General features: G+C 42.3%; 1 protein-coding gene across 1 annotated transcript; it reads right to left on the bottom strand.

The window, feature by feature from the left end:
- Window positions 1–1783: 1783 nt before the first annotated feature.
- On the bottom strand, window positions 1784–5029 carry LOC133986396 (uncharacterized). The gene is made up of 6 exons (XM_062426215.1): window positions 4990–5029; window positions 3206–3529; window positions 2620–2976; window positions 2172–2300; window positions 2019–2044; window positions 1784–1918 (listed from the first exon to the last, which is right to left on the bottom strand). Exons 1-6 carry the CDS (start codon window positions 5027–5029, stop codon window positions 1784–1786), a joined length of 1011 nt encoding a protein of 336 aa, XP_062282199.1.
- Between the last annotated feature and the right edge of the window lie 7146 nt (window positions 5030–12175).

The following is a 12175-nucleotide window of genomic DNA, read 5'->3' as shown; positions in this document are numbered from 1 at the left end:
ACTACTGCCAACTTTCATCACGGTAAAGATGACTGCAGAATAAACACGTGCGCTTCATGTTTGCTTTAGGTGACAAAGGAAAAAAAACATGCTAATGCCTTTGTAATAAAAGGAGACTTATCAATCATGATATCAGCGTATTTTGGATATTATCTCCACTATTGAACACAAAATCTGAATGATTTGCAGTTTAGTTCCATTTCCAAATAAGTACAGTACAGCCACAGTACAGCCACAGTACAGTAATAAGTGCCAGCATCAGAGGAGCTGATGTTTTTAGACAAGCGATAAACGCAGCTCTTCAGACTGTCAGGTTCCCTGCCACATTCAGCATGTCCATTTACATCAGTGTAGATGAAGCTTGGATGAGATCCATCTGCTCCGGTTCTGAACCAGTAAACACTGTCTTGTTCCCAGAGTCAGAGAGGACTGAACACTGCAAACTCACAGAGTATCCTCTATGGACTGGATCAGATACTGTGGGCCCCTGAACAACAGCATAGCTAGATGTCCTTTCAGTGTTGTAAGACAAAACTGTTAAAAGTTTCGGATCATAATACTACTACATAATACTAAGAACCAAAACCTCTGCGTGGAGTAAAATTACAATTTCATACTTTAAATTACACTGTATAATGAAACTGAGGTTTTGATTTAGGTTTTACATTTTTCAACTGTGCCACAATTAATTTCAGATTATCTCCTAATTCTGCTTGTACCAGTAGATACCATCAACCCTGAACTCTTCATCAGGCCAACCACACGTGATGGTCATATAAGATACTTCAGGTTATTACTCTCATTACTATATTATTATTATTGTTGGGTAACTACTTTTATATTCTTTGCACTCAATACCTTATAATCACAGTGTAAATAATGTCACTACATAGGCTTGCTTTTTACTTACTGCCCTTTTGCCTTGTTGGCTACTTTTTATACTATTTGGCTTATTTTATTTATTATGTAATGTTGAGTTGACTCTGGGTCTAAGATTTTCATTACGGGAAATGTTGTTGCATTGTTACAAGTAGCCTATATGACAATAAACTTGAAACTGAAAACATAGTTTTCTTCCTTTGCATCTTATTTACCAGTAACTCCTCTCACAAACCATCATATTCCTAACCAGCTAATCACTATAAAATATCTATTACTCACTACAACTCAATATTACATAATTTGTATATTAATCACATACTTTAATTACTATTTTGACCAATACGTGATTTTCAAAAAATCTGATACTAATCATTAAACATTTTAAAGAGTATGCTTGATGTAGAGTGTAATTAAACTTGGTGGCATATTTGTTTTTACCAGTATTGAATGAAATGTGAAAGAAAGTTTAATTTGTAGTGCGCAGATCTCCAACAGCTGTCATTGTGTATCAGACAAAAGACACATGCAGGAAACCCTCCTCAAATCCCCCTTTTCTATGAAGACAGTTTGGGTGGTTCCATGATTAAACTATTAGAAGACTTTAATTTTAAAAAGCACAAAATTATCATTAACATGAGATTCACAATAATATAAGGTATCACCAAAATACATGCGCATGCACATATGCATTTTTTTTGCATCATGTCACGTCAAGTAACATGATTTTAAAAAATACAATTCATACAATGATTGAAGCAGTTTGAAATAAAATGTCATGTTAAAATGATACATCTTTAAGATTATCCATGATAATCAGATGTGAAATTAAAGTTTTGCTTTAGCAATACACACTCCTATATTATATTGGCATCATTATATAGCAAATCCTGTGTTTGGATTGTCAATCTGCCACAAAAGCTCTGACATCGTTGTAGATCGTCTCTCCCTCCGATGGGCTTACATTCCTTCTCCCCGCTTTGCCAACTTTCCTGTTGGTAAATTTTGGTGCAGAATAAACCACAGAGTCTTCATTTCTCTGAGGAAATAAAAGTAAAATTGTTATGAGATGTAAATATTTCCCCATGTAGAGAAAAAAACAGGCTAATAACGCTAACTTCTCATATACAGTATCTTACCTGCTGACGTTGCTGATCATTACTGGCTGTGGAAACATTTGTTTGCAGAGCTGTTTTTTTTTTAAACAGTAGAAGAAGGTTAAAACAAAGCAGTTATGTAAATCTCATGAAGTTAACTTTTGCCAAATATTAAAAATCTGTAAGATTTATTACCGTTGCAACAATCACACAATTTTTTCTTGTTGGAATAAATCAGGAGGGCAATGACAAGCAGACTTGCAGCCAAAGCTGCACACAACAGAAGCAGAACTGTGTTGGCCTTCTGCAAATCCCACATGTTGACTGCTTAAGAAACATGAAAATGAGGAAATAATAAAAGTTAATGATTAGTAAAAGAGTAATGATATTTGATGAGATTTTATGGTAAAAAAGTTTGTGGTGGATGTGAACATCCAGAAAGACGAATAAAGCAGGTGCTGGACCAAAAATACAAATGAAAACAAGAGAAATTATACTTGAAATGTCATGCAGGTGATATCCAAATAAATACCTGCATTGGGAGCTGCAGTGTCTGTAATAACACATGTTTGCATTTGACCAGATTCTCAATTAAACACAAATGTGATAATTTCCCCATTATATGTTATTATAGTACATTTACCTTCAATGTCCATTTGTATTCCATTTCCAAATAATATTTCCCCACATGTGGCCACAGCACAGTAATAGGTTCCAGCATCAGAGGAGCTGACGCTTTTAGAGAAGCTGTAGACACATTTCTGTGCAGAACGAGCCTCAGGACTCTTTTCACATTCATCACTTCTATTTCCATGAGCAAAAATAAAACTAGGATGAGACTCATCTGATCCAGCTCTGAACCAGAACACTTTGTGTTCTTCTGGACATGTTTTACTCTCAGAGTTAGAGAGGACTGAACACTGGAGAGTCACAGAGTCTCCTCGACGGACTGGATCAGATGGAAAGTCTTCAGTGACAGCAATGATATCAGGTTCTGGTCCTGGGGGATTGAAAACACAAATATTAAACTTATTTTACACACTTGAATGAATGAAAATAGTTATTGCCACAATAATTTAGACATTCCTTCATATACAAAAACACTAAATGATGGAAACATGAACTCGTAGCAAAATTACACATCATAATCTTCTGTATAAAAGGTTTGATGTAAGCATGATGATAACATTAAGGGAATGTGAAATGTTTGCTTGCTGACTTTTATTTACCTTCAATCCTCAGAAATGTTCCTTTCAATAATGTCATGTTAAGTTCAGCTACATTTATACAGTAGTAAAGTCCAGTATCGCTTAGCTCAGCTTTATTAATATGCAGGACAAATGTCCCAGGCTCTTGTTTAGTTGTAATGCGAGGAGTCTTATTAACACCATCGTGAGCAAAACTATATGTTCCTCCCAAGAATTCAGGCAAGTTTCCAGCAACAAGCCTGATCCAGAATAAGGTGGTTGTTTTAGTCGGGCGGGTACATGTCAGAGTCACATCATCTCCAACACCAACAGTCTCTGTCACAAAAATCTTATCGTCTGCACATCCTGAAAAAAAAGATTAAAATAAACATAAAACAATAATAAACGATAAAAAATAATGTATGCTTTCTGCTAAATTGCTACTGAAGATAAAGATATACTTAATATAATAATTATAACAATATAATTTATCACGAGTCGAGCTGATTTTAAATACTTACGTGCAACTCTGAAGATGAGCAGGATGAAAAATCCAAACAGCATTTTCTTGTTAATTCATGCAAGACATCAGTTAAATTAAACAGTATCAGCAGATGAACCGCCTTAATATAACCATATGAAATGGGAGGGAACAACTTCAGAATAATCTGATTGGCTACTCGTTATGTAGTCAGTTCAGTGTACTACCACAGCGGAAATAATACCAACCATCTTTCCAACCTATACAACAACACTAACAGCAAACTTTTGTTTCAGGTATCATGGTGGGTTTCTATTATTGGCACTGAGAGTAAACACAAGAGATGATTTCATTCAATTCATTCATCTTAATGTGAACTTCAATAATCTCAAACAATCATCTTCATAAAATTTACAATATTTGGACTTTTCAGCTGATAGTTATGGTCAAGCTGTTTAGAACACAAACAAAATCATCACAATAGGATCATCTATCAAGATTGGAGAATGTATGTAAATATATCAGATTCTCATTAGTGGAACATCACATTTTCGAGTGTTATTGTCATTACTACCATATTTATTGGCTAGTAGCTTGTTTCCCAGAATCCCTGAGAAATTAGGTGCTACTTCATCATGATTGATTGTCTATTTCCAGCACAACCAAAAGATGTTCAGATGTCTTTCCAAACAAAACCTTGATGTTAACAAATTCTTCAAAACCCAAGATTATGTTTAATGGTTGAGATTTTGGTTCCTGCCACTGAGTATTAGCACTGGATGCTAATTTCAGTCTCTGCAGAAAATATTCCTATCTCTATGTGCAAGCTAGGCAATTTAGAATGATAGGATTCATATAAAAATGACAATATTGCCTTTTTATTAGCATGTAAACATGACAGTGATGTCTTCTGTTGATTCAGTAGTTGTGTGCTGAAACATGACAGCAACACTTCCAAGGATAGGGTTAGATTGAATTTGATCAAAACGTATAATTTTCTCCTTCTGTACATCACTGCAGTCTTTTAGTGAAAGTCAGATGACTCAACAAACAGAAGATAACACTTATAATAAACTTTTCACTGGCTAAATATTGATTTTAAAATAGTCTTTACATTTGAACATTACACATATCTGTAAATATAGAGGCCTGTGTCTCCTGGCTTGATGTAGAATTCTGTAACAATGTAGTATTCAGTAAAAGATGATTTATTGATCTGTTTGATTTATATACAATTAAAAAACTGCATCCAGCCATTTGCCACACTGACAGACAAAGACATATCAGCCATCTTGAATATTATGGAAACTGGCTAATATTATGGAAACTGGCTAATCGGACCCACCTGCCGTGGCTCCGATGGTCGCACCCCGAGAACCCTTCATCCCCACACCTGCCAGGTATTCCGGTCACTTAGGGACTTGTTCTCAGTTTCTGCACCAGTGTTCACTAGTATTCCACAACAGCCGGGCACATACGCCACAGATCAGGCAAAGATATCCTTTATCATGAGCCTCCTGTTTGACCAAGCCTCAGCTTGGGCGCTTGCCACCTCCACTCATTCCCCAGAACTCACCACAGATTATGATGAATTCACGCAGGAGATGAGAAAGGTTTTTGACCATCCTGTTAGAGGGAAGGAGGCAGTTGGTCGAATGCTGAGGTTGAGACAGGGCACCCAATCAGCTTCACAGTATGCACTTGAGTTTCGCATTCTGGCCGCCGAGAGCGGCTGGAATGACACCGCCCTGCAGGCGATTTTCCTTGAGGGGATATAAGAGGAGTTAAAAGATGAGTTGGCTCCCAGAGATGACCCTGATAGCTTAGAGGCCTTGATTGACTTAACCATCAGGTTGGACAACAGGATGCGAGAGCGACGCAGGGAAAGATCCCAGGGACAAAGGCCTCGTTCCCTCTCTTCTGCCCCAGCCACCCCAGTGGCATTCGCCCCTTCCACCATTACCTCATCATCTAGCAGCCCCACAGCAGACATGGGCCCTCCTGCCCCCACAGCGGGGGAGCCCATGCAGTTGGGGCAAGCCAGGCTGTCTCCTGAAGAGAGGCAGCGTCGTTTCGTCAACCGGCTCTGCATTTACTGTGGCCAGAAGGGACATTATCGGCCACACATTATCGGACAGGCTCGTCAGCAGGAAGGAGGACGCTGGTGAGCCGGACATCCATGACTTCCTCCTCAAACCGTGTCCAACTGCCATGTATGATACACCAGACACAACGCACGCTCCCTGTTGGTGTGTTGATTGACTCTGGGGCTGACGATAATTTCATAGACATTAACTTTGTACGGGAACATAATCTCTCGGTTTGTCAGCTAGATCAACCCAAAAGAATTGTGGCAATAGACGGACACCCCATTGGCAGCGTCACACACAAAACCCAGCCAATTAAACTCACCCTGTCAGGTAACCATCACGAGCAGGCAGAGCTATTTGTCATATCCTCCCCTTTGAACCCCATTGTTCTTGGGCTACCATGGCTACAAACCCACAACCCACACATAGACTGGGCAATGGCCTCCATTCGCAACTGGAGTGATCACTGTCACCGACATTGCCTCTTTTCGGCCATCCCCAAACCCTCTGCCAAATTGCCTGCACCCCCCGAAGACATAGATTTGACTAATGTTCCCCGAGGATATCATGAGCTGAAGGATGCATTTAGTAAAGACCGGGCGCTCACCCTGCCACCACACCGACCATACGACTGTGCTATCGATCTACTCCCTGGCTCCTCGCTTCCCACCCAACGACTATACAACCTCTCCAAACCCGAGAAAGAAACCATGGAAACGTACATAAATGACTCAGTGGCAGCAGGTGTCATTCGTCCCTCCTCTTCCCCTGTGGGAGCTGGTTTCTTCTTTGTAGCAAAGAAAGACAAAACACTGCGGCCCTGCATCGATTACACTGGTCTTAATGCTATCACTGTCAAAAACAAGTACCCCCTTCCACTGCTTGATTCAGCCTTTACACCCCTTCATGACTCAGTCATTTTTACAAAGTTGGACTTGAGAAATGCCTACCACCTGATCAGAATTAAAGAAGGTGATGAATGGAAAACTGCATTCAACACACACTTGGGACATTTCAAATACCTGGTCATGCCTTTTGGTTTAACAAATGCTCCTGCTGTTTTCCAGGCCTTAGTTAACGACGTGCTCCGGGACATGCTGAACAGGTTTGTTTTTGTTTACCTGGATGATATTTTGATTTTTTCCCATAGTTATGCCGAGCATGTTGACCATGTAAAACAAGTTTTGAAAAGACTACTCGAGAACAAGCTGTATGTAAAGGCAGAAAAGTGCCATTTTCATGCAACCTCCATTAGTTTTCTGGGGCACATAGTTGAAAAGGGGCAGCTCAAACCAGACCCAGAGAAAATCAGAGCCGTGGAACAGTGGCCTGCCCCAGCCACTCGCAAACAATTACAGAGGTTTCTGGGGTTTGCTAATTTTTATAGGCGGTTCATCCGGGACTACAGCCGTCTTGCTGCCCCCCTCAGCCAGTTAACTTCAGTCAAGAAAACCTTTGAATGGTCAGCAGAAGCACAGGCATCCTTTGAACAGCTTAAAACAAAGTTCACTGCAGCCCCTGTGTTAATTCATCCAGATCCAGTCCTTCAGTTCATAGTTGAGGTTGATGCCTCGGATTGTGGGGTCGGGGCTGTTCTCTCCCAGCGCTCGCCTGCAGACCACAAACTTCACCCATGTGCTTTCTTCTCCAGAAGCCTGTCTCCAGCAGAGAGAAACTATGACGTGGGGAACCGAGAGTTGCTTGCAGTGGTCTTGGCTCTCCAAGAGTGGCGGCACTGGTTGGAGGGGGCAGCCCAGCCATTCATTGTCTGGACGGATCATAAGAACCTGGCCTATCTCCGTTCTGCTCGCCGACTGAACTCACGCCAGGCCAGGTGGGCCCTCTTCTTAGGAAGGTTTGATTTCACTCTCTCCTATCGCCCAGGCTCGAGAAACACGAAGCCTGACGCCCTCTCCAGGCAGTTCACACCAGAGGAGGAGGGGACTTTGGAGGAAACGATTCTACCACCATCCTGTGTCATCGGCGCGGCCAGATGGGAAATTGAGCAGAGTGTCCAAGAGGCTCAGCAGGAGGAAATGGTGCCAGAGGGGTGTCCACCTGGACAGCTTTATGTTCCCCGGTCGATGAGAAGCCCGGTGCTCCAATGGGGGCATGCATCCAAAGTAGCCTGTCACCCTGGAATTCACCGCACCCTCTTCCTACTACGACAGCGTTTCTGGTGGCCGACCATGACTGCAGACACAAGGGAGTTTGTCACCGCCTGTTCCGTTTGTGCTAGAAATAAGTCCTCCCACCGTGCACCAGCAGGCCTCCTCCAACCCTTGCCCATTCCCCATCGCCCCTGGTCACACATTGCAGTGGATTTTGTCACCGGCCTCCCCCCCTCAGAAGGTAATACCACCATCCTAACAATTGTTGACCGTTTCTCCAAATCTGTTCACTTTGTTCCACTTCCCAAGCTCCCTTCAGCGTTGGAGACTTCTGACCTCCTGGTCCAGCATGGTCTTCGATTGCATGGTATTCCCCAGGATATCGTCTCGGACAGGGGCCCGCAATTCACATCTCAGGTGTGGAGGGGGTTCTGCCAAGCTCTGGGGGTGAGAACCAGCTTAACATCCGGCTATCATCCCCAATCCAACGGTCAGACGGAGCGGGCAAATCAGAGCTTGGAATCATCATTGCGGTGTGTAGCGGCACGTCTACCAGCCTCCTGGTCCACATACTTGCCATGGGTGGAATACTCTCACAACTCCCTGGTCAGCTCAGCTACGGGTATGTCCCCCTTCATGATCACTAACGGTTTTCAACCCCCCCTGTTCCCCAGTCAGGAGACAGAGGTCGCGGTCCCTTCAGTCCAGGCCCACTACGGCCGTGCTCGTCGTGTTTGGAGGGAGGCCCGGGCCGCTCTAGTCCGGACGACTGCCCGGAACCAGCGAATTGCTGATAGGCATCGTACCCCTGCCCCGGAGTACAAGGTGGGACAGCAGGTCTGGCTCGCCTCCAGGGACCTCCCTCTCCAGACAGAGTCTCGAAAGATGGCTCCCAGGTACATTGGCCCCTACGTCATCGAGCGCATCATTAACCCGAGCGCGGTCCGGCTGAGGCTCCCTGCGGCACTCAAGGTACATCCTGTTTTTCATGTGTCCCTGGTGAAGCCAGTGTCAGACAGTCCCCTGCATCCACCGTCTGACCCACCCCCCCCACCTCGCCTCATCGATGGCCACCAAGCGTTCACAGTTGACCACATCCGGGATGTTCGCAGGCGGGGCCGCGGCTACCAATTTTTGGTGGATTGGCAAGGGTACGGCCCTGAAGAGCACTCTTGGGTTTCACGCTCCCTGATTCTGGATCCCAGTCTGTTGACAGACTTTTATCGTAGATACCCTGACAAGCCTGGTAGGACGCCAGGTGGCGTCCCTTAGTGGGGGGGTACTGTTGTGGACTGGGGTTTGGGGTTGTGTTATGGTGTTCCTTTTTCTGTCTCTCCTGCAGGGCTGGCGGTGGTTCGGGGGCGGGGTTGACCTACTTGTCACAGGAGCAGGGAACAGAGCAGAGCACACCTGGTTTCAATCTACAATCACCACCACTCCAGAAAAAGCCTGGTTCACCTCCACGCCCCTGCCAGATGATTCAGTTACCAAGCCACGGTAGAGCTATCAACAGCAGAAGTGATCTCTTTGTGTCTGACCTGATATTCACCTGCTTCTCTCTGTTTCCCCCCAGCCTGTGTCCTTGCTACCAGCCTCCAGCCTGCAGCCTCCAGTCCCCAGCCACCGCTGCCCGCTACGCCACCTGGAGTGGTCCGTTTTTTGTTCCCTTTTGCCCCAGGAGGGAGTCCAGTCCGATTCCCCTCTTCCAACTACTGCTATTGTCCAGCAGCACCCTCCGTTTGCAATAAACCTGTGTTTTGAACAGTTCCCCTGCCTCTCCTGCCTCTTGGGTCCACCTTGCTTAATCCCCAACACTTTTTGTAATAAAAGAAAGATTTTCACTTGCAGTAGAGGAGTAAAAATGCCTTATGAACAGTAACAAGACAGAACCACCTGACAATTTAATGCAGTCAAGTGCAACACCACAGGCTCCTACATACATTTTACCTACTTGTATGTAGGTGTATAGAGATAGACTGATAATGTAAAGGCTCAAAACTGCAGCAACACTTCTCTGAAGATGCTTTTCTGTTTGTGGTTGAGTCTGTCAAAAATGTGTTCTTACTACAAGTGTTGGTGTGATACATTAAAATGACCATACTGTACATTTAAACCAGCTGTTACCTGACATGATGCTGTGTCCAGGCAGGTGGATACAGGAACAGTAGCAACTGTCAAATGTAATAAAAAGCTGCAGTAAATACTTTCATGGACTTTGAGTGCTGCTTTGTACTTTATGCTTTTTCTTTTTGTGCACATTACTGCATGAAAACGACACACAAACAGACACAAATGAACACACATTCACAGCTAACATGACGAGTGGAAAGTTAGGTATCATTGTGGTTGGCTTTCAGTGTAAGGTGTTGTTTTCATTGGTAGAGTGCTACTCGTTCACAGATCCCACCCCAGTCAGTTTGAACCATTATCTTAAGATAAGTTTGCACTATTATTTGCTAAATGTCTGTTCATGTGGTTGCATCATCAAAAACACAGTTTATAAGTATTATTTTTGACATAAAATAAGCTTTACAAACAATAATTTAAATTTGTTCAATAAAGACTTAGCCTGCTGAAACCTCTTGCAGCTTTTCTCTCCTGCTTTAAACTCAGTACATATCCTGTTGAAGCCCACAGTCAGGTTTATTCTGAGTCAACAGCCTCAGTGGTTGGTCAAATGGGCGGAGAAATGTCCCACCACAGCTTTTCACTGTCAGTGTAGCTGTTGCATGTGGCTTTGCTCGCTTGTTCTCAAGACAGACATGCAGCATGCATCTACAAAGTGCTGCAAGACAAGAAAGTTGGAGGTGTTTATTAATTTGAGTAACTGTCTCCTTACATTTTTACACTGAATATTTCAGTAAACATGAAAGAAACATCAACTTACGTGTGAGTTCTTCACATCTCTTCACTTTCTGTGTGGTTTTGGCCACATTTCCTTTGGCTTTCCCTTGAAACTGTCCTTCAAACCCACAGACTACCAACTACACTTTATTTGATGTTATTTCAAATGTCTTGTTTCCTCCTCTTAAATCTGATGTGGACATCCAAATTCTACCAAATACCAGTTTTAAATAAAATTGGTGACTTGCTGACTATTCATCTACTTTTGTATAGATTACACAAACAAAACAACACAAAGTGAATAAGATTAGCCTGAAACTGAAAGAAAAACAGCTAACTTACACTTAAAGACACCTTCAACTCCAATAGTGTCTCTTTTGTTTCTTGTCAGCTTTCAAGATATCAGTGCACCTAAAAACATCACTAGGGTTTTATCTTTATGAGAGGAAAGGATGATGTTGCATGCTGCCATCAGGCCCACTTGTTGTGGGTTTCTACATAGCTCCACTGCATAAGCTAACTTCTCATTAAAAGCTCTGCACACCTATAGTATACCAACTCAGAAAATGTAACTTATTATGGTCGATTCTCAAATCTCTGTGTGTCTACAGGCTGTTTGATTGACTTCTACATGACTTTATACTTAGCTTTGTTTCATCCCTCAACATTTATCATTGTAATTAGTTCAAGTAATCTGGTGACCTCATGTGCACTCCAGCGTAGTGAGCACACAGCTATTTAGCAAAATAACTTAAAACACCTACAGTATGTGCAAATAACTTTTGAAGCTACAGTTACATGTTCACTATTTATAGCTTCATCTGAGGCACTCTACATTTTTTGGCTGCCCTACACATTCGTGCCACCTATTTCTTGCTATTCTGCACTGTGTGTGGTAATGTGGCTAGAAAAACAGCATTGCTACAGGAAGATCACTGCTAGCTAGCAAACATTGCTACAAATAATGCATGGTGGAAAGTGTTAAGTGAATGTTTTGTAAAATGTTTTTTGAGTGTTACAGTACGTCTCAAAGAAAAAAGGAATGCGTTCTGGTAAGAAACATTGAAAATATAATTTTTATTTAAAAGAAAAAAACACAGGTCATCCTCGTGTCCGTGTGTGTATTTATAGGTGGAGATATACAAACATAAAAGTAAAAAAATTGCTTCATAGCTACATCTTTATATACAGGCACACAACTGTTAGATAAAGGCTTGTGTGTTTCTGCTAATTTAAGATGAACACAAAAACTGGAATTATAGACAAAGAAAATTTACTTAATCATAGTTAAAGTGATCAGAATAAAGATAATGCTGTAAAAACAACACAAATACAATTTTATGCATGTACTTCTCTTATCAACGGAAAATAGATCACTGGGTTGTTTAAGGGGTTGTTTATGTTCTTTATTTCAGCCAATCACAGTGATTTCCACTTTTTAAACCTTGAACAACTTGTGACCAAAACTTCCATCTGGTGGGAAGAC

This window comes from Scomber scombrus, chromosome 9 (genome assembly GCF_963691925.1).
Source record: "Scomber scombrus chromosome 9, fScoSco1.1, whole genome shotgun sequence".
Taxonomy (NCBI): Eukaryota; Metazoa; Chordata; class Actinopteri; order Scombriformes; family Scombridae; genus Scomber; species Scomber scombrus.
The sequence above is the reverse complement of the archived record's forward strand: the minus strand, read 5'-3'. Positions and strand labels throughout refer to the sequence as shown.

What these genes read in the sequence shown, in the direction of transcription:
- LOC133986396 (XM_062426215.1), bottom strand. Translation starts at nt 5,029, where the DNA reads ATGAAGGGTTCTCGGGGTGCGACCATCGGAGCCACGGCAG. An exon ending in AACATTTCTGAGGATTGAAG is followed by an intron (nt 2,977 to 3,205) that starts GTAAATAAAAGT and finishes TCAATCCCCCAG; the next exon opens with GACCAGAACCTGATATCATT. An exon ending in ATGATCAGCAACGTCAGCAG is followed by an intron (nt 1,919 to 2,018) that starts GTAAGATACTGT and finishes TTATTTCCTCAG; the next exon opens with AGAAATGAAGACTCTGTGGT.